At 25.8% G+C, this 24,663-nt stretch overlaps 1 protein-coding gene across 11 annotated transcripts in view; it reads left to right on the forward strand.

The window, feature by feature from the left end:
- The window catches only part of LOC127277130 (innexin shaking-B), a 61,612-nt gene extending 38,875 nt beyond the window's left edge, over positions 1-22,737 (forward strand). For 9 of the 11 annotated variants that reach the window (XM_051297979.1, XM_051297982.1, XM_051297981.1 and 6 more), the window contains 4 exons: positions 8,600-8,819; positions 11,748-12,037; positions 14,960-15,214; positions 22,080-22,737. In XM_051297979.1, coding sequence (XP_051153936.1) covers positions 8,600-8,819; positions 11,748-12,037; positions 14,960-15,208 — 759 coding nt within the window. In that variant the 3' untranslated portion in view covers positions 15,209-15,214; positions 22,080-22,737. Of the gene's footprint in view, positions 1-8,599; positions 8,820-11,692; positions 12,038-14,959; positions 15,215-22,079 lie in introns of those variants that run through there. The other 2 variants (XM_051297989.1, XM_051297990.1) reach the window with 2 other exon arrangements.
- Positions 22,738-24,663: the final 1,926 nt, after the last annotated feature.

Genomic DNA, 24,663 nt, shown 5'->3' on the forward strand with positions numbered 1-24,663 from the left:
TCTATATAGATTCTATTCTAACTTTTAAATAGATTCTATTCTAGTTTTTATATAGATTATTTAGAAAGGTCAGCGCAGTTATACTATCTAGTTTCCATCTAGTTTCTACCTAGTTTTTATATAGTTTCTATTCTAGTTTATTTAAAAAGGTCGAGATAGTTATACTATTTAGATACTATCTAGTTTCTATCTAGTTTCTATCTAGTTTCTATCTAGTTTCTATCTAGTTTCTATCTAGTTTCTATCTAGTTTCTATCTAGTTTCTATCTAGTTTCTATCTAGTTTCTATCTAGTTTCTATCTAGTTTCTATCTAGTTTCTATCTAGTTTCTATCTAGTTTCTATCTAGTTTCTATCTAGTTTCTATCTAGTTTCTATCTAGTTTCTATCTAGTTTCTACCTAGTTTTTACCTAGTTTTTACCTAGTTTTTACCTAGTTTTTACCTAGGATCGAACAAACATAACCTAAAAAATGCGCGATTTTTAAAATACCACTAATTAAAAATTATCAATAAAAATTATAATTCATCGAATTTTGAAAATTGCGTATAAATTAAAAGGCTAATCTTCTTTTGGTTTTTATTTTTATTGTTCAACTAGGATTCATAAAATCATTCTGGCTTGTTGAACATTTGCATTTATACATGTGACAATTGAAAATTAACATGCAACCTTGTAGAAGACAAATTACTATATATCTGAAAGATGATCGTCACTCAAACTTTAAAGGAACACTTGTTTCATATATTGTAAATATGTTAATGGATTCAGTTTTGCATCATCTTTTAAACCCACTTAAGAAACTATTTTTTTTTCAGCCTCCGAGGGATGAATAGTCCTTATCTGATGGCAATCTATTAATCTTCATGTTATACACTTTTATGTCAAATAAGAAAAAAAAAAGAAAATCGTTTAACCAACTGCTTTTATATTTATATATAGCACACTTGAGTCTTTATTTTATTTTTTATTACATAAAAAAAAAAAAACTTAATTTATACTACTTTAGATTCTGTTTTTAAAAATTTAATTGATATTTTGTTAAATAAAAAATTAGAAAATTCCTGTACTTATAAAAACCATGTTTTGATAAAAACTCTACTTTTTCTGCATTACGAAGTGAACATTAAAAATTTGATAAAATTTGATTGGAATTAAAAAACAATTTAATTTAAATTTAAGTTGTGATTTGGTTTAATGAAAATTTATAGCTAAATAAAAAATAAAAATTCTGCTATATAACATTTATTTCCTTTTAATAAATTTCTATTATACTATTTTAGTCATTTTACATTTTTTGCATTATAAAGTTTGATAGAGTGCAAAATGTCTAGTTATCATTTTTTTTTTTTCATAAGCATGAGAAATGCCATCCTCAGCAAATTTGAATAATAGTCTCTGTTAGCTGCAAGGCGAAGTCTTATAATCCATAGATTATGAAACAACATGACGAGTCTTTTCATGTAAAGTTACTCGTAATCCTTTTAGTGAGAATCATATGGAAATAATAGCTCATTCCTTAAATGATTCTTTATTTTACTAAACGCATTTTCAGTCTGTTAAATAATTTAATAGAAAAAACAAAAAATATTTCTTTTTCTCAAAAATGATACACAATATTTTGTATATAATTTTATTAATTATTTATTTATTAATACGATAATTTAAGTAACAATTTATTAATAGTAATTTCCATAATTTTTCAAAAAATTAACAATGAACAAGTGTTAAAATAATATTATACACTTAATCCAATATTGTAAAATCAGGAAAATTGGGATTGAATTATAATATATCTTATATAATAAATTTGTCATCAAGGAAGATATTAATATGTAACCTTCAATAATAATCAATAGAGAAAATTCTTTAGTTTGCATATTATATAATTTTCTCTACACACATATATATATATATACAAAATAAACAGAGTTCTGTTATTTTTTTTTTAAATATAATAAAAATTTAATTAAATTATCCATATTTGAGTAATAAAATTCTTTAAGGGATACAATAATTTTTTTTCTAAAAAAATTTAAATAACAGAAATTGACCGAATTTTTATTCGTCACAATTTTTATTTGGTAGAATTTTTAATTGATACAATTTTTAAGACGACGAATTTTCATTTCTCCGAAATTACAAATTTGTCCGAACAAAAGCAAACGATAGAAAAATTTCGGCGCAATTTTTGAGCATTGACCAATCACGATTTTCTTGATTTCATTTGTTCGGACATTTGTAATTTTTTGACAAATGAAAATTCGTCGTCTTAAAAATTCACACAAATAAAAATTTGTAAAAATGAAAAATTCGATAGCTAAAAATTTTGTTAAGTATTAATTAAAAAAAATTGAAATTTTGTCTAAAAAATAATTATTTCTAATAAAATTCTAGATAATAATTTTTATCATGCGCCTAGTTTTCTTTTTTGACAAAATTTAAAACTTTGCCTCTTTCTCTCTCTCTCTCATCGTTTTCTCACGAGATAAAATATATTCATCATGATTATTATTATTATTTAAAAAAAAAAAAATTTGAGTAAAAAAAAATGTATATGCAAAATATTGTGCATAATTTGTGTTTCCTTTGGCTGTGAAAATCTGCGATATTTCTTCGTTAATGGGCAATCATTCGCGGTGTTTACACATCTGGCAACGAAGCGGGAGCGCTACCTGCTGCTAAGAAATATTTTCTTTCTGTCTTCCAATCATATATGTATATATAGATATATATATATTTAGCGTAGAGGCAAATATAAGGGCAGTACAAACGTGCATAATGCATATAACTCTTTGGATCGTATGCGATATTGTATTCGGATAATGAGGCAACTTGCTTGTATCAAGCACGAATAAGTACGTGATTATTTTCTACACACATACACACATGTATATACATATATATATATAATATATAATTCTCGGACAATATGCATTGATATTTGCTCTTCTCATCGTCGCGTGTCCAGTGGCGTAAACGAGGCGATTATGCCATCTGGAATTATTCCCTATGTCATTATTTATTTCAATGACATTTCTAAGAGTATTAGCTCTTTACATGCGAAACATTTTTTTTAAAATTATTTCTTTAAACCCTTTATTTTAATATTTAAATTTCTACTAATTATTGTTGATTCATTTTTTTCTAAAAAGCGATTTTTTTCTTTTAAGAGTTTTTTTTTCTCTTAGGGAAAAATTTTGGTTGTATCAACTAAATAAATGCATTGCTATACAGTTAAACAAACGTTTAGTTTATTCAATTAAATTAGTCAATTAAATAATTTTATTTGAATAAACCAAATGGTTTTTTTGAATTTATTTATTTATTGAACTACTATCTAGTTTCCATCTAGTATCTATCTAGTTTCTATCTGGTTTCTATTTAGTTTCTATCTAGTTTCTATCTAGTTTCTATCTAGTTTCTATCTAGTTTCTATCTAGTTTCTATCTAGTTTCTATCAAGTTTCTATCAAGTTTCTATCAAGTTTCTATCTAGTTTCTATCTAGTTTCTATCTAGTTTCTATATAGTTTCTATCTAGTATCTATCTAGTTTCTATCTAGTTCCTATCTAGTTCCTATCTAGTTCCTATCTAGTTCCTATCTAGTTCCTATCTAGAAAGGTCGGGATAGAAATACTATTTAGATACTATCTAGTTTCGATCTAGTTCCTATCTAGTTTCTATCTAGTATCTATCTAGTTTCTATCTAGTTTCTATCTAGTTTCTATCTAGTTTCTATCTAGTTTCTATCTAGTTTCTATCTAGTTTCTATCTAGTTCCTATCTAGTTCCTATCTAGAAAGGTCGGGATAGAAATACTATTTAGATACTATCTAGTTTCGATCTAGTTCCTATCTAGTTTCTATCTAGTATCTATCTAGTTTCTATCTAGTTTCTATCTAGTTTCTATCTAGTTTCTATCTAGTTTCTATCTAGTTTCTATCTAGTTCCTATCTAGTTCCTATCTAGAAAGGTCGGGATAGAAATACTATTTAGATACTATCTAGTTTCGATCTAGTTCCTATCTAGTTTCTATCTAGTATCTATCTAGTTTCTATCTAGTTTCTATCTAGTTTCTATCTAGTTTCTATCTAGTTTCTATCTAGTTTCTATCTAGTTTCTATCTAGTTCCTATCTAGTTCCTATCTAGAAAGGTCGGGATAGAAATACTATTTAGATACTATCTAGTTTCGATCTAGTCCCTATCTAGTTCCTATCTAGAAAGGTCGGGATAGAAATACTATTTAGATATTATTTAGTTTCGATCTAGTTCCTATCTAGTTCCTATCTAGAAAGGTCGGGATAGAAATACTATTTAGATACTATCTAGTTTCTACCTAGCTCCTATCTAGTTCCGATCTAGAAAGGTCGGGATAGAAATACTATTTAGATACTACCTAATTTCGATCTAGTTTCTATCTAGTTTCTACCTAGTACCTAATAATTTTATTTGAATAAACCAAATGATTTTATTGAATTTAACTAGTCTTAACTGAAAAAAGGGTTTGTTTTTTACAAGTAAAATATTTGTTTGACTCAAATAAATTATTCTATAGATAAAGTAAAAAAAAAAATGTTCGAAATGTTTTTTTTTGTTAATTTAAAAAATTAATCAATATTAAGAATTTTTTAAAACACTCACTTTGAAAAATTTCTCGAGTCGGCGCCTTTAGTTTTTCTTCTGTCGGAAGTCACAAAAAAAACAAGGTCTATGCTATGGGAATTGCTCAAACTCTGGATAGTATTCTGAAAATAAAAAAAAAAAAAAAATTATTATAAATAACAGAAAAATAATAATTTACTGTACTTTTGTTTCTTAAGACATTAAAATATTGTTATAAGAATCAAGATAAACAAATTGCAGTACTAAGTTTTTTTTTTTTTTTGTATATAGTTTTTTGACGTGAGAAATGGGTGAATGGAGGCATTTTCATTTGTCAATTGTCAAGATAACTGTCGCAAGTCAAAGAATATCAGTTGTGTGTTGAATTGGCGACGGATTTTACGACATTTTGACAAAGTGACATATGAGACATATATATCTATATATAATAACGAAAGCCAACTTTTTGATACTGAGGAAATCGTCAGTAAAATTTTCTTATAATTAACAAATCTGTCTAATTAATTAATTGCTCGAATTGATAAATGCTTGGATTTTATCAATTTAAAAAAAAATGTCTGACTAACACCGTAACTTTTCTACTTAATTTTTTTTTTTTTTGAAAGTAGAAGAAGAAAAGTTTATTTAGACAAAAATTGTTTAAGGAGGTAAAAATAAAATACAATTATTCTAATTAAAAAAAGCTCGTTTAACTAATCAACACCTTTTCTACTTAAAAAATCATATACCCAATTAAACAAACACAAAAATAATAATAAAAAATTATCATTAAAAATTATAATTATATATTTATAATTACTTTTATAATTATGTGTAGTGTATAATTATTTTTATTATTATTATTATTAAAAAAAATCTTTCTCCTTCTCTCATTCTAATGAAGATTCAGAAAAATCAGCGCACATTTATATTGCGTAATATATTAAAAGAGTTATATATAAAAATAAAAGATTTACACACGCAGGTGCGTTGACACCGAATATTGTCGTCGTTGTCGTAACGAAGGACATTCAGGAAGAGAATCGAGAGAGGACTCTCATCGTTAATTATCGACTGTCTCATGGTTCGGGAACCCGATTTCTTCCTGTTCTTCTTCTTCTTCTCTAAACCACGACCGCGCGCTCATTGAAAGTGTCTGATATGCTTTTTCTATACTACAAAACTTATAAAAGACATAGGAGAAGAAAAGAAGAACAATGAACAATGGGTCTAAAAGGAGAAGGTGTCCCTCTCCTCTCAAGAATCGTGAGACGGGGAGGAAAAAAAAAGAAGGGCGGATTTTAACGCGCGCGCTTTGAAAAAAAAAATCCAACGAATTGCTCTCTTTTAAAGCAAAGCAATTATTTTCCTCCATCCAAACACAAGTTCACGATTTTAGTTTTTTTTTTTTCGAAAAAAAATCTTTTTTCCCATTATCAAGCCCTAAATAACATTATTTTTTTGTCTCTGGCTTTTCTTATTTTAATTAATGTCTATTTACTTGCTCTGAAGCTATTAAAGGGTTTCGTGACTGTTATATTAATTTTAATTAAGAACCGTTACCATGGGGACGATATCTATGGTAACCATTACTGAAATAATCGTTGCTGCGGTAACAGTTTCTGTAGCAACCATTACTATGACAAGGATTACTATGTTAACTGTTGTATTGGTTAATATACTAACTGTAAGCATACTGAACCATAATAGATGTTAATATACTAACTGTTACCATAGTAATTATTACCATAGTACATGTTACCATATTAATTACTATAATAATATATGGTACGACAGTAAATGGAACCACAGTAACTCAATGGTACCATAGTAACTGGTACCACAGTAACTAAATGGTACTATAGTAAATAATTGGGACCATAGTAACTGGTACCAAAGTAACTAAATGGTACCATAGTAACTGGTACCACAGTAACTAAATGGTACCACAGTAACTGGTACCAAAGTAACTGGTACCAAAGTAACTGGTACCAAAGTAACTGGTACCAAAGTAACTGGTACCAAAGTAACTGGTACCAAAGTAACTGGTACCAAAGTAACTGGTACCATAGTAACTAAACGGTACCAAAGTAACTGGTACCAAAGTAACTGGTACCATAGTAACTAACTGTTACCATAGTAACTGGTATCATAGTAATTTCTACCATAGTAACTGGTACGATAGTAACTCGTACCATAGTAACTCGTACCATAGTAACTCGTACCATAGTAACTCGTACCATAGTAACTGGTACAACAGTAACTAAATGGTACCAAAGTAACTGGTACCAAAGTAACTGGTACCATAGTAACTAACTGGTACCATAGTAACTAAACGGTACCAAAGTAACTGGTACCATAGTAACTAACTGTTACCATAGTAACTGGTGTCATAGTAATTTCTACCATAGTAACTGGTACGATAGTAACTCGTACCATAGTAACTCGTACCATAGTAACTGGTACCGAAGTAACTAAATAGTATCATAGTAACTCGTACCATAGTAACTGGTACCACAGTAACTAAATGGTACCAAAGTAACTGGTACCAAAGTAACTAGTACCAAAGTAACTAGTACCAAAGTAACTAGTACCAAAGTAACTAGTACCAAAGTAACTAGTACCAAAGTAACTAGTACCAAAGTAACTAGTACCAAAGTAACTGGTACCAAAGTAACTGGTACCAAAGTAACTAGTACCAAAGTAACTGGTACCATAGTAACTAACTGGTACCATAGTAACTGGTACCACAGTAATTAAATGGTACCATACTAACTGAATGGTACCATAGTAAATAATTGGGAGCATAGTAACTGGTACCAAAGTAACTGGTACCACAGTAACTGGTACCATGGTAACTGGTACCATAGTAATTTCTACCATAGTAACTGGTACCATAGTAATTTCTACCATAGTAACTGGTACCAAAGTAACTGGTACCACAGTAACTGGTACCATGGTAACTGGTACCATAGTAATTTCTACCATAGTAACTGGTATCATAATAACTAAATGGTACCAAAGTAACTGGTACCATACTAACTAATTGTTATAGTAATTGGTATCATAGTAACTAAATGGTACCATAGTATCTTGTACCAAAGTAACTGGTACCATAGTAACTGGTACCAAAGTAATAGGTACCATAGTAACCTGTACCAAAGTAACTAAATGGTACTAAAGTAACTGGTACCATAGTAACTAAATGGTGCTAAAGTGACTGGTACCATAGTAATTGGTACGATAGTAACTGCTACCATAGTAACTAACTGATACCAAAGTAACGGTTTGTAATCAAATTTTTGCTATGTCAACCTTTGCCATGATAATCGAACTGTGCTCTACGACGAACGGATTGCAAAGAAATTACTTTAGTTTTAATTATTCTATACAAAATTAATAAAACAAAAATCATTCAAAAAGTGGATAATAATCTTATATAAGAGCTTTTAAATCCCAACAATAATTATTCATATTGTGTATGTCTATATATGCATATAAAAGAAGAAGAAGAAGGAGAAGAAGAAGAAGAATAAGAAAAAGACAAATATAGATAAAATTGCGTGAATAGTACGAGAAGGACAAGAGAGCTTTATTCCCAGGGTCGAGATTTATCGGCAAACGAGCCTTTCAGGGATTTGTTGGCCTTGAATTTTAATTTATCTGGACGCGAAAAAAAGCATCTCTATCGACACTTTTTTATCTTTAGTAAAAACCCTATTGGAAAGCTATATACATATATGCACTATGCACGGATAATAAATACCGCGTTCGGCTCCCTATATCCTTGTTGAAATGAAGGGGAGGTGGAGGATTGCCGGAATGCCGAACACAGTTTTCTCGATTCCTTGTCTTTGGATAATTGATCGTTGCGTTTCTTCGTGCAATTACGTTTTTTTTTCTCTCTTTCTCTCTCTCTCTCTCTATACATAAATGCGTAAATATTTTTTTTTTTAATTAATTTTTTTAATTTATCTGTGTTTTTTTTTTTTCAAGGCAATACTTTTCTATACGCCACGATGGCTTTGGAAGGGTTGGGAGGGCGGCAAGATTCACGCTCTTATGATGGACCTCGACATTGGACTCTGTTCCGAAGTGGAGAAGAAGCAAAAGAAGAAGATGCTGTTGGATTATCTCTGGGAGAATCTTCGCTACCACAATTGGTGGGCGTACAGATATTACCTCTGCGAGCTTCTTGCCCTGCTCAATGTAATCGGTAAGTCCACCTGCATTTTTTATTCTTGTATAATATTTATAAATATATATACATACATATATGTTATGTATGTATGTATATATGAATGTATAGGGTGGTCCATAGATTGCGTCGTTCGCTCTTCCACAAAATGATAAAATCACTTTCATAATTCAAGAAAGACGATTTTATACCATCTCCAATAAAGTTAATTTATTTCTTCTATGGCAAAAGAAAATTAAAAGAAATAAAATATTCGACAAAATCAGAAAGAATTTTCAGAATTTTACAATTAGATGTACGCTGAAAAAGAAATTTTTTTTTCATATAATCAGTTACATATTAAATAAATATTTACTTGAATAAAATAATTTTTATTTGAATTAAATAAATTGTATTTGAATCATTAACTTCTGTATTTGAAACAAATATAATTTGTTGTTAATTATAATTTGACTTAAATAATAATTATTTAATACAAATAAATATTTATTTGATAATAGTCAAGTAAACGATTATTATGAATAAAATAAAGTTTTTTTTCCAGTGTAATTAATAGTAAACATTAATAGTTATTAATTTTTTTTTAGTGAGAATATAAAACATTCAGTATTTATTTAAGAAAATTGATCATAGGTGGTAGACTAATTATTATTTTTAAACTCAATATAGAAAAGATAAATTGATGTCGGATTTCTAATTATAATACACCCTAAATTTTCTTCAATATTTTTTTTTTTTTTGTAGAGAGAGTGAGAGCTCTGATGTATAAAAATAAAGTTTAACGCCCTAATAAAATGTCAAAGAGAACTAACACAAACAACACTGAAAAGCACCTCATTTAAATTAGATTTTTACTGTGTTTGAATTTATTCATTTTTTTTTTCTATAAGATTGTAAGTCAAAATTGTATTTTCTATTTGCAAAGTAGTGAATCGAAAATTAAATAACTGGATTATTGTAATAATAATTGAGAGGCTGATAGTAAAAGTTATATTATCCAGTTTCTGGGTATGTAAAATATATGGAAACTATCTAGTTTCCACACAAAAACTAGGTAGAAACTAGCTAAAGACTTTCTAGAAACTACCTAAAAACTAAATAGAAACTCGCTAAATACTACTTAGAAACTACCTAGAAACTAGTTAGAAACTAGGAAGAGACTGCCTGAAAACTACCAAGAAACTAGTTAGAAACTAGCTAAAGACTTCCTAGAAACTACATAAAAACTAGTTAGAAACTAGCTAAAGACTACCTAGAAACTACCAAAAAACTAGTTAGAAACCAGCTCAAAACTATCTAGAAACCAACAAGAAACTAGTTAAAAACTAGCCAAAAACTACCTAGAAACTACCAAGAAACTAGTTAGAAACTAGCCAAAGACTACCTAGAAACTATCTAGAAAATATACTATCAAGTTTTTGGATACATAAGCTATATGGAAACTATCTAGGAAATCTAAGATATTGAGAATGGTCAGAACAGTTAAACTATCTAGTTTCTATCTCAATTCTATCCAGTTTCTGTCTAACAACTACTTAGTTTTTATCTAAATACTATTTATTTTCTACTTAAGTTGTATCTAGTTTTTATTTAGTTTCTATCTACTTCCTATCTAGTTTCTATCTCAATTCTATCCAGTTTCTGTCTAACAACTACTTAGTTTTTATCTAAATACTATTTAGCTTCTACTTAAGTTGTATCTAGTTTTTATTTAGTTTCTATCTACTTCCTATCTAGTTCCTATCTATTTTATATCTAAATTATATTCAATCTAGTTTCTATCTCAATTCTATCCAGTTTCTGTCTAACAACTACTTAGTTTTTATCTAAATACTATTTAGCTTCTACTTAAGTTGTATCTAGTTTTTATTTAGTTTCTATCTACTTCCTATCTAGTTCCTATCTATTTTATATCTAAATTATATTCAATCTAGTTTCTACCTAGTTTCTATCTAGTTTCTATCTGTATTCTATACAGATTTTATTATAGTTTCTATATAGATTATTCAGAAAGGTTAGGACAATTATAATATCTAGTTTTTAAATAATTAAACTATACAGAAACTACTTAGTTTCTAGATGCTTGAACTATCTAGTTTCTATACAGTATCAGTACAATTGTAATATTTTCTAAATAGTCACTGCATAGTTTTTTCGAAGAAGTTGTTACTGTTGTTGTCTAGTTTGTGGACAGTTAAACTATGAAAAAACTATTCAGTTTCTTCTTAGTTAAACTTAACGAAAACTACCTAGTTTCTGGATACTTGAACTATATTGAAACTATCTAGATTCTAGATAGATAATTACAGGTATAGTATCAAGTTTCCAGATACTTAAACTATATTAAAACTATTTTTTGGATAGTTTAACTATATTGGAATGTTTCTATAGTGAAACTATACAGTAATTAGACAGTATCGGTACAGTTTTACTATCTTGTTTCTAGTTTACAAAGATATTTTTCCACACTTTTACTATCAGACCCTCAATTATATCCTCCCTAATGAGAATCGAACATCAGATATACCAGTGCAAAAATTTTCCAATCTTGCCCTGACTAGGCTGAAACAGGGAACCCGACCGGGACCAAATTAGGCCCTGATCGGGCTCCAGTTCTAATCGATTTTAATCGGGCTGAAATAGGGCTTTTTTATGTAGCCCCAGTTGGGTTCCCCATTGCGAACTTGGGGCTTCCCTACGTGGGCCCTACCAGTGCCCGTTTAAAAATTTCTGCACTGGTAAAGAAAAGAATGTTTCTTCAGGGAAAAAAAGGATTTTCATTACAAAAAAAAAAAAAAAAAAATTTTGCCATTAGAAGGAATAAAAAAAAATTTTGAACCCTTTTCTCGATGAAACCTTATTGTGCCAAATAGACCTCCCAATCTTCCTAGGTCTCTTTTAAACTTTCCAATGCAGTCGTCTACAGCGAGTGAAATATCCACGCAGGCCAGATGTTCCTGATGAATCGTTTCTTCGATGGTGCCTTCCTTACATTTGGCATTGATGTCCTGCGATTTCTTGAGTCCGATCAAGAGGATCGTATCGATCCAATGATCTACGTCTTCCCAAGGATGACCAAATGCACATTCTACAAATATGGCGTTAGCGGTGAAGTTGAGAGACACGATGCCGTTTGCATATTACCACTAAATGTCGTCAACGAGAAGATCTACGTCTTCCTTTGGTTCTGGTTCCTTTTCCTCGGCATTCTCAGTTTATTGACTGTTATTTATAGGGTAAGACACATTTTTTTTTATTCTTTATAGCTTTTTTTTCTTTTTTTCCTCTTTTTTTCCTCTTAGAATTTTGCATTGAATTCTTCTGTTTATTTTAAACGGAAATTTAGCTTAGAATTAGAGGAGTCTTTTTTTAATGGCATAAGTCGTTTCCCGTTAAATAAAGAGTTTTTTTTTTCATAAATAGCCAAGTAAACAGAAATTAGTTCTAATGAAGTGACTTGACAGAATAGAAAGCAATTATTGAACCTCAATTAAAAATATTATTGTATGTCTATTGTTTCTTGTAAAACATGAGAGAATAATTAACTACTCTTTTTTTTTTTTACTGAACTCATGAGAAAAAATTAAATACTATTTCACTAAATATAAGGATATTAATTTTACATTCTCAATATTTAGATCTAAAAATAAAATTGTTGTTAACAATTTTAAAGTTAAAATAAAATATTTTGCACAAATTTGATAATAAAATTTTGTGACAACTTTCTTTATTCAAAATTTTATTTTTACTTTTATTTTTGTTTATTTTTGGCACAACTGTGCGCGACTAGAGAAATTATGGTGTCTTAGTGTATATATATATATATATATATATATATATATATATATATATATATAGTAGAACACATTAAAATGTCGTCAGTTTATTAGCAATCGCCAAAATTGGTGCGACCTTAAGAATCTCAAGTGTTTCTTAATTACACACTTGGTCAAATTTTATGTCACTAACTTCATTATCGCAAACGAGGTCGTTTTAAAGTCTCTTAAATCTCGCGTGTTAAATATTCACTCGACCTCGAACTAAACATTATAACATTGAAAAAAATAAATATATTTACTATTGTTTCTATTTAATTTCTTCTTTAGAGTCAAGATTTAATTTTTAATTATTACTAAATACAATAACCTATAGTGAACTTTAGACCTAATTTAGACCTATTGAGAACCTACTTTGAATCTATATTGAACCTACTGTAGGTCTATTTTGAAACTACATTGGACCTAATGTAGAATTTAATCCTACTATGAACCTAGTTTAGACCTAATTTAGGACCTAATTTGATTCTATATTGGTCCTACTATTGATCTAGTTTGACCATACATTGGACCTAATGCAAAATTTAACCCTACTTTGAATTTTACCTACGTTAAATTAATAATAGACCTAATTTAGACCTATTTATGACCTTTATCGGACCTAATGTAGACCTAGTTTAGATCCACTGTAGATTTTGAACCTACTTTGAACTTTACCTACGTTAAATTTACAATAGACCTAATTTAGACCTATTTATGACCTTTATTAGACCTAATGTAGACCTAGTTTATATCCATTGTAGATTTTGAACCTACTTCCGACTTACGCTGATCTTGTACTGGACCTAATTTAGACCTATTTTAAATCTGCACTGAACCTACTGAAGGCTTAAATCCTACTTTGAACCTACTTCCTACCTACGTTGATCTTGTACTGGACCTAATTTAGACGAATTTAAAACTTACTTTGAACCTACTTTATATCTATTTCGAACCTGTAGAAGACCTAATTTAGATCAATTTAGAACCTTTTTCAAACCTTTTTAGACCTACTTTAGACTTTAAACCTACTTTCAACCTGCGTTGAACTTGTAATCGACCTAATTTAAACCTTTTTAGAAACTACTTTGAACTTATACTAATTCTACTTTGGATCTATTTTCAACCTGTATTGGACCTACTGTAAGCACTGTTTAGAATTATTGTAGACTTTAAATCAACTTCGAACCTTTTCTAGACCTACATTTGACCTACAGTAGTCTTGAACCCTACTTCGAACCTATTTTTGACCTACGTTAACTTTTATTGTACATACTTTGACTCTACTTTAAACCTTTCTTAGACCTACGTTAAATATATAATGAACCTAATTTACAACCTTTAATTCTAACTACTTTCTACCTACGTTGAACTTGTATGGACCTCTTTGGATCTTTTTAGGCCTATTTAGAACCTACTTTGAACCTTTCTTAGACCTAAATTCGACCTACAGTAGACTTTATCTCTACTTTGAACCTACTTTTGACCCACGTTAACCTTTATTGAACCTACTAAAAGACTTTAACCTACTTGGAACTTATTTTTGACCTACGTTAGCCTTTATTGAACGTACTGTAGTCTTCAATTCTATCTACTTTCTACCTACGTTGAACTTGTATTGGACCTAATTTGGATCCATTTAGCCCTACTTAGAACCTACTTTGAACCTTTCTTAGACCTAAATTCGACCTACAGTAGACTTTATCTCTACTTTGAACCTACTTTTGACCCACGTTAACCTTTATTGAACCTACTAAAAGACTTTAACCTACTTGGAACCTATTTTTGACCTACGTTAGCCTTTATTGAACGTACTGTAGTCTTCAATTCTATCTACTTTCTACCTACGTTCAACTTGTATTGGACCTAATTTGGATCTATTTAGACCTACTTAGAATCTACTTTTAACCTTTCTTAGACCTACATTGGACCTACTGTAGACTAACCCTACTTTGATCCTACTTTAGACCTACTTTAAATCTACAATAGACCTAATTTAGATTTGTTTAGAACCTTTTTTTGACCTACTGAAGACTTTAATTATATTCTTTGAACCTACCTTGTGCTACGTTGAACTTCTGTTGGACCTAATTTAGACCTATTTAAAACCTACTTTAAACCTATAATGGATCTACTTTGAACCGATTTTTGACCAAATGTAGACCTACTTTAAACCTACTGTAGATTTAAAACCTTCTTTGAACATACTTCAACCTTATTTTGAACCTATACGAAACATATTTTGAGCCTAAAAAATAAAAAAAATAAACGAAATACTAGTATCAACAAATACTAAATATAAAAAAAATGAAAATTTTTCTCGACTCCACGAAATTGTTGCAGATCATCATAATATTTTCGCCTCGAACGAGGGTACACCTATTGAGACTGAGGTTTCGTCTTGTACGACGAGATGCTGTTGAAACGATTGTACGTCGAAGTAAAGTGGGAGATTGGTTCCTCCTCTATATGTTGGGTGAAAATTTGGACACCGTCATATATAGAGACGTGATGCACGAGTTGGCGAACAAACTAGCCTCAAGGCATCATCACAGTATACCAGGAGTCAAGGGCGAGCTTCAAGAAGCCTGATCGAAGGTTGGTGAACCTGGAATTTTTTTTCTCTTCTTTTGTTTTTTGTTTTTTTTTTTTTTTGATTTAACGACGAAAAACAAAGTCACCGACCGTAACATCCCTTCTCCCCCCGTTCTTCAAATTATTCTGGTTGCCTTAAACTTTTTGAGAGAGAAAGAGAACAAGCGCGCATCCTCTACTTAAGTCGACAACCAAATCCGTACTTAAAAACTTCTTTAACATTTCAAACCACGCAGGCTTGAAGGCTCACTGCTATAAAAATGGATGAGTGTTCACTTTTTTACGCATTTCATCTTTCTCTCTCTCCCATTAATTTTTGTGGATTGTACATTATAACCCAATGTATCTTTTTTTTTTTTTTTTTTACAAATTCTTTTAACCCCAAAAATTGTTTTAAACATATAAGACTTGTTTTTTGCATTATTCGAATTTTTAAATGACAGATTTTTCAATTCATCAAATTTTAATTTACCCGAATTTTTAATTAATAGAATTTTTAAGACGCCTAATTTTATTTTATCCAAAATTTTTAGGATGCCGAATTTTTATTTGTCCAAAATTACAAATGGCCGAATAAAAAGTCGACAGAAAGATTTCGGCGCAATTTTCAAAAATTATCAAGAAAATCGTGATTGGTTAAATTTTCAAAAATTGCGCCGAAATCTTTCTATCGTTTGTTTTTGTTCGGACATTTGTAATTTAGGACAAATGAAAATTCGGCGGCGCAAAAATTCTATCAATTAAAAATTCGTACAAATAAAAATTATTTCTAATTTTTTTTTTTTATTTTACTGATTAAATTTTTTATTATTGAATAAAAAATTTTTTTTCATTAAAAACAGTTGAAAATTCTACTTAAAAATAAGACAGAAATTGAATGTGTGTCAAAAAATAAAATAAAGGGAAACAAATTTTTCTGTTGTGAAAAATATTATTTAAAGTTTCCGGAATAACCGGAAAAACAAATTCTAAGAGAATGAGGCAAATATATATATAAATTGTCGCGCGAGCGCGCGCGAAAAAAATGAAAAGAAATAAGTTCGACTATAGTGAGTCAGTATATTTTCAACAAAGTTAAAAGAGCAAGTAAATGAAATACTTAATCTGCCTGTCACTGATAATAAATTCCGTTAACATAAATAATTCTATGTCCGAGAGATTTCGAGTATACTATTCGTGAACACGCACGAATGTTTCAGTGTTGGCGCAGTGTTAGTATTTCAGCCCACGCACTAGAAAAGAGATTTGGAATAAATTGGTAGGATGTGAAACGAATCGCATTTTGCATTATATGTTTCTTTGTATATAAAAGTATATAAATATATAATTGGAATTTAAATTTTCGTCTTTTGTTAAAATTTCTAAAAAAAATTATTTATAAAAAAAAATTATTAACAATTTTTATTATAATTTATAATTATTATTTAATTTTATAATTTAGTTTTTCATATATTATATTTATTTATTATTATTAAAAATTATTACAAATTATTACAAATTATAAAAAATTATAAATGACAAGTATTAATCAGCAACAACTGTTAATTATTAACAATTTATATTTAATAACAATTATTAATTAATAATCAGAAAATTAATAACAATTTTTAATTAATAACAAATTATTAATCAGTAACAATTGGTAATTAACAACTTAAATTAATAACGATTGTTAATTAATAATAATTAACAGTAAAAAAGAATTGATAATTAATAACAAATTATTAATCAATAACAATTGTTAATTAATAAGAATTATTAATTTGTAACAATTGTTAATTAATAACAAATTATTAATCAGTAACAATTAATAATTTATAACAATTGATTATTAATAACAATGATTAATTTATAACAATTATTAATTAATAACTTAAATTAATAACAATTGTTAATTAGTGACAATTAACAGTAATTAAGAATTGATAATTAATAACAAATTATTAATCAATAACAATTGTTAATTAATAAGAATTATTAATTAGTAACAATTATTAATTTATAACAATTGTTAATTAATAACAAATTATTAATCAGTAACAATTATTAATTTATAACAATTGATTATTAATAACAATTATTAATTTATAACAATTGTTAATTAATAACAATTGTTAATTGTTAGTTAATTAATAACAATTAACAGTATAATTAAGAATTGATAATTAATAACAAATTATTAATCAGTAACAATTGTATATTAATAATAATTATTAATTAGTAACGATTATTAATTTATAACAATTGATTATTAATAACAATTATTAATTTATAACAATTATTAATTAATAACCTAAATTAATAACAATTGTTAATTAATAAAAATAGAGAATTAAGAACAATTTTGTTAATGAATAACAATTGTTAATTAAAAACAATGGTTAATTAATATTAATTTATAATTAATAACATATAAAAACAAAATTTAATAACAATTAATTAATAATTTTTTAATATAAATTATAAATAACAATTAATTAATAAGTGAAATTTAAAAAATAATAAATAATAATAAAAAAATAATAAAATCTAAAGAATTTTTATTTCATCTTGACTAATTTATGTTGTTGATTTCAATACAAATCTTTCTTTTTACTTCGGAATATTTGCAAAAAAAAGGATCCTGTTTAAATGTGAGTTCATTTTTTTTTTTTAATGCAAATTAGACACCGAAAAAGATTAGTATTATTTTTATTAGAAAAAAACCATAAATACCTAATAAGGAAAATATTTTACTTATATTTTTTTTTTTAAATTAGATTAGAATTTTTTGGTGATTCACCCTCAAAATTATAAGACACACACACACACACACACACACACACAGAGAGATTTGTCTTTTATAAAAGCTCCGCGAGTATATAATGTTATATATTTGATTCATTGCGGCAAATCTAATTTTATAAGAAAGCGTTGCAATGAAAATTAAATATAGAAAGACGAGGAGTAAAAATAGCGGAACGATCGAATATACGTAAACCAAAATGTCAGACATGAGGAGAGTTATCTTGCAATTCTGAGAATTGCATGCACCTCGAGGCAAAGATATCACCTTTTTGTTTCACATTTGTAGGACGAATGAATCTATGCCTCGTATGAAGAGTTGCAAATTACAACTCTTTTTTTATTTTTATTATTTTTTTTTTTATTCGTACTTGTGGATATAAAGCTCTTTTTTATCAGAGACCAATCTCGTACAATTCCATGGTCATTTATTCTACTTTATTCCTCTTTTGTAGAAATCTTCAACTCTTTCAATATAATATATATCATTCGCGATTAGAACTTCCGATATTTAATTATTTTTCCTCGATAGGCAAAAAAGAAATTATTTTCTGATTTATATATCATGGAAAAAAGGAATATACTGAGAAGTTATTTTAAAATATTTGTATTATAATTTTATTAATAATAGTTTATTCTAAATTTAAGAATATAGTATAATGAATTTTGTGTGTGTGTTTTTTGAATTCTTTTTTGTAAAAATTTTTTTTAAGGGGAAAATTAATTAGAGAATGTAAATTAAAATAAATTTTCATTTAGAAGAGACTTTTATCTGAGCATTTCTATTACGTATAGCAGCACGATATAGAGGCATATTTTAAGACATATACCACACAGGCTCCAAATAGGCGCCTAACGTGCTTTAACTAACTCCCCTTTTATAATCGAGTCTTGACTTCTATTTGGTTCTCATTTTTTTTTTTATTTCATTTTTATATTAAATAGAAATATATATATAACGAAATTTAATATTTATTTTTCATTTATAATAGTATGTTTTTAAGTAAAACTTGTTAATTAACAATTGTTTATTATTAACAAATGATGATTAATAACAAAAAAAATAATAACAAATTAATATCACATTGGTTAATTAATAACTGTTGTTAATTAATGACAATTTATTAATAATGGTTACTTATCAATTAAAAACAATTGTCAATTAATAAAAAATGTTACTCAATAACGATTGTTAATTAATAAAAATTGTTACTTAACGATGATTGTTAATTAATAACAATTATTAGTTGACAACAACATTAATAACAATTGTTAATTAATAACAATGGTAATTAAAAACAATTCTTAATTAATAACAATTCTTAATTAATAACAATTGCTAATTAATAACAATGGTAATTAATAACAATTCTTAATTTATAACAATTGTTAATTAATAACAATTGTTAATTAATAACAATTCTTAATTAATAACAATTGTTAATTAATAAAAATTCTTAATTAATAACAATTGTTAATTAATAACTATTCTTAATTAATAACAATTGTTAATTAATAACAATTGTTAATTAATAACAAACAAAAACAAAAATTAATAAAAATTTTTAATTAATAACAATTATTAAGTGATAATATAGTATAGTTAATTAATAACAATTATTAATTATAAAATGATTATTTATTATTAATTTATATTTTAATTAACAATTATTATTTAAAAACAGCTGTTAATAATTAATAATTGCTGCTCAATAACAAATTAATAATTAATAACAATTTTTAATTAATAACAATTATTAAGTGATAATATGGTATAGTTAATTAATAACAATTATTAATTATAATCAATGATTATTTATTATTAATTAATATTTTAATTAACAATTATTATTTAAAAACAGCTGTTAATAATTAATAATTGCTGATCAATAACAAATTAATAATTAATAACAATTTTTTATTAATAAAAATGATAATTAATAACAATAAATAATTGATAATAATTATTATTATTAACAAATTATGATTAATAACAAAAAATAATAACAAATTAATATCACATTGGTTAATTAATAACTGTTGTTAATTAATGACAATTTATTAATAATGGTTACTTATCAATTAAAAACAATTGTCAATTAATAAAAAATGTTACTCAATAACGATTGTTAATTAATAAAAATTGTTACTTAACGATGATTGTTAATTAATAACAATTATTAGTTGACAACAACATTAATAACAATTGTTAATTAATAACAATGGTAATTAAAAACAATTCTTAATTAATAACAATTCTTAATTAATAACAATTGTTAATTAATAACAATGGTAATTAATAACAATTCTTAATTTATAACAATTGTTAATTAATAACAATTGTTAATTAATAACAATTCTTAATTAATAACAATTGTTAATTAATAAAAATTCTTAATTAATAACAATTGTTAATTAATAACTATTCTTAATTAATAACAATTGTTAATTAATAACAATTCTTAATTAATAACAAACAAAAACAAAAATTAATAACAATTTTTAATTAATAACAATTATTAAGTAATAATATAGTATAGTTAATTAATAACAATTATTAATTATAAACAATGATTATTTATTATTAATTAATATTTTAATTAACAATTATTATTTAAAAACAGCTGTTAATAATTAATAATTGCTGATCAATAACAAATTAATAATTAATAACAATTTTTAATTAATAACAATTATTAAGTGATAATATGGTATAGTTAATTAATAACAATTATTAATTATAAACAATGATTATTTATTATTAATTAATATTTTAATTAACAATTATTATTTAAAAACAGCTGTTAATAATTAATAATTGCTGATCAATAACAAATTAATAATTAATAACAATTTTTTATTAATAAAAATGATAATTAATAACAATAAATAATTGATAATAATTCATAATTATTAACAATTCTTGATTAATAACAATTGATAACTAATTACAAAAAGAAAGGTAATAAATATGCTGAATTAATAACAGTTGTTAATTATAACGAATGGTGATTTATAAATAATAAATAATTAACTTTTTAAATTAATTAACACTTAATAATGAAGAATAGTTGTTAATTAATTACAATTGTTGATTAAGAACAATTAATAATTAATAACAAACGGAAATTATTAAGTATGGTTAATTAACATCGATTGTTAAATAATAACAGCTGTTAATTAAATACAATTGTTTATTAATAAGAATTAATAATTAATAACAAACGGAAATTATTAAGTATGGTTAATTAAAATCAATTGTTAATTATTAATAATTGTCAATTAATAACAATTGTTGATTTATAACAGTGGTTGGTTATTAACAATTGATAATTAATAACAATTTATAATTTATAATTAATAACAAACAGAAATTATTGAGTATGGTTAATTAACATCGATTGTTAAATAATAACAGCTGTTAATTAAATACAATTGTTAATTAATAATAATTGTTAATTAATAACAATTGTTTATTTATAACAGTGGTTGGTTATTAACAATTGATAATTAATAACAATTTATAATTTATAATTAATAACAAACAAAAATTATTGAGTATAGTTAATAAACAATAATGGTTAATTAATAACTAATAATAATTAATAACTAATAATAATTAATAACTAATGACAAACAATACTTAATAAGAAAAGTTAATCAACAGTAATGGTTAAATAATAACAATTGTTAATTAAAAACAACGTTTTTTTTTAAAATAATGATTGATAATTAATAATAAAATAACTAATTAATGAAATTTGATTTAAAAAATAGATAAAATTATATGTAAGTATCTTAAGTATCAGTTAAATGATAAAAATTGCAATTTTTCACGAGGCGTGAAATTCTTACAAAAAATAAAAATAAATGTTCAAGGCTTCTGTATATATATATATATATAATATGGAAGAGAGTAGTAAATAATTAGCCCATTTTGCATTACACGCCCTTTAGAGATGCTGAGTGGAAAAGTTGTGTGTAGAATTTTATCGTCCTGTCGTAATTTCTGTGTGTCGTGTGTGATGATAAAAGAAAAAGAAAAAAGCAAAAAAAAAAAAAAAAAAAAAAAATTTGTTCGCAGACTCTGAGAGGCTTATCTTGGGCGGATCGTCGACGGCATGGCACTCTCAACGGGGGAGCCAAGAACTCAAGGACACAAGAATTAGAGGATCCTCTTGATCGAGTGTATATCGCGGAGTTCAACAGCTGTTGCGTCTACAGAATTCTCGTAAGAGTTCCTCATCATGATGATACCAAAGGATAACAAAAACCAAAGGAATGCTTGTATATATATACATACCTATATATATATATATACGTCCTACATAAAAGAGGAACGAACATTTTGCGTTATACCGATTGGATCGCCTTTTTTTTCTATATATTTATATATATATAGTTAAAAAAAGACGACTTTTGTACGTGCGACAACGAATTGAAAATTTTACTAGATTATTTATTTCTTATTTAAAATAGATAAAATATTTTTAAGAAAGTATTAATTGCTTGGTACATGTTTATATTCACTGCCTATTTTTCCTCTAAATTTTTATTCTTTCAGTATTCTATAAAATGATTATTGGAACGTATTAATTATTAAAAATGATTTCCTCTTGATTTGAGAGGATGTTACTATTTTATCACATAGTCAATTTCAGTTCTTATTTTCTTAAAAAAAAATAAAATCTTTTATTTTAAAGGAGAATATTCTTGTTTTGAGAGGAAAATGTAATCTTAAAGATGAAAACGCTAACGTACACTATTCACAATAAGAAAATGAATACGTTAGCGTTTTCCTGTTTTTTAAAAAAGTAAATCTTTTAGTTTAAAGAAAAATATTCTTGTTTTGAGAGGAACCAGATATAAAAAAAAAAAGATGAAAAATACTATTTTGAATTATATAGGGACTAAATATTTCGGGGTCAGATTGCTAAACAAGGTTGACACCTACACGCTTGTCATCACACTAAATCTGTCACTGAATTCACTTCTCTATGAAATTGAAACCTTTCACATAATAATAAAATCAACGTTCAAGATCGAATTGGCCAAGGAGATTATAAATTTACATTACGAATAAAATTTTTTTCAATGAAACAATACAATAATAAAAAATTGTTTTAAAAAAAACGTTATTAGAATATAATTCATGAATTTTATTCATAAAATTTAGAATAAAAAAATATTTTTAAAATAAGAATATTTTTTAATTGAATACAATTTTTATTTTCAAAATAATCGAAATTGTTTCTGATTTTAAAAATATTCTCCCATTAAGAATATTGTAATATTTAACTATATATATGGATTATATTATAAGAAGTGAAAAATACTCTCAAATTTAGATTATCCTTTTTTGGGCAGAAATATGGTGAAATGAAAATGAAAATAATTTGTGCAATAATAGAAAAATTGTTTAAAATAGAAGTAGTAAACAAAAAAACTCTTAAACGAAGAGGAAAAAAAAATTCTCTATTTAAAATTTAATTTTCTCTATTAAATCCTCAAAAAAAAAAAATTTGCAAAAGTATTAAATTTTCTCATTTTAAGATAACTTGAGAGGCTTTTCCTCTCAATGTGAGATTTTTTTTTCCGTCTGTATATATAAAAATAAATATATTTTGTATTGTACGAAATGAAATACTGATTCTTGCATGCATATAGTATTACAATTATTATTAATAATTTGAATTCTTTTAAGTCGCACTGCAATATTTCAAAACAAAAAAAAAAAAAAAGAATAATTAAAAAGACAAACATAAGCGCGGTAATTTTTGCGCGATTCCCCGTTTTTAGAACTAACTTTATATACCAATATTAACGACCCTCATTCTCTATTATATATATATATATACCAATTTACTTTTTTCTTATATTAAAAAAAAAAAAAAAAAAAATCTTACGTGGACCAAAGATAATGCGCTTCGAATTCTCGCAGAAATTCAAGATGCGAAATAACAATTATATAGGTGCCTGTTTATTCGCTGTGCGATTAGTCGAGAAAATTGTCTCTCGTTTCCTATAGTTCGATAGTCAATTTTTTTAAATGAAAAAAAAAATTGTTTTTTTGTGGAAAATTAAAAAAAAAATAGAATCACAAATTTTTTTTAAATAAAAAAAAAAATAGCAATTTTTAAGAAAAAAGTTACTTTTTTCTGTAAAATAAAATTTAGATGAAAAAAATTAATATTAAATAAAAATGAAAAAAGAATAAAAATAAAAAAATAAATATTGTTAATGAAAATAAAGTGGAAAATATATTGAAAAATTGTTCTAATGAAATTAAGAGTTGAATTGATTGATCGTAAGTAGTGTAAATAAACAAAAAAAATTAAATAAAAAACAATTCCGATTGTTGAAAGAAAAAAAAATTCGTTATAATTATAAAATTATCTTTTTATAATTTATAATTAATTAGAAATAAATATTTTTCACAAGGACTTTGTTTTTTAAAAAAAATATTTTTTCGTTCTATTTTAAATTGGAATAACATTTAATATTAATTTATAATTATTTATTTCTTTAAAAAAAAAAAATGTAAAGAATTTTCATTTTGATTCAATAATTTTCTTTTCCTTTTTCAATCAAAAAAAAAAAAAAAAAAATTAAAAAATATTTTTATAATTATAAAAACTGGTATACAATATGTAAAGTATAAAAAAATA

This window comes from Leptopilina boulardi, unplaced genomic scaffold, assembly GCF_019393585.1.
Source record: "Leptopilina boulardi isolate dan_hultmark-lab unplaced genomic scaffold, ZJU_Lbou_2.1 LbouV2_165, whole genome shotgun sequence".
NCBI classification, from domain to species: Eukaryota; Metazoa; Arthropoda; class Insecta; order Hymenoptera; family Figitidae; genus Leptopilina; species Leptopilina boulardi.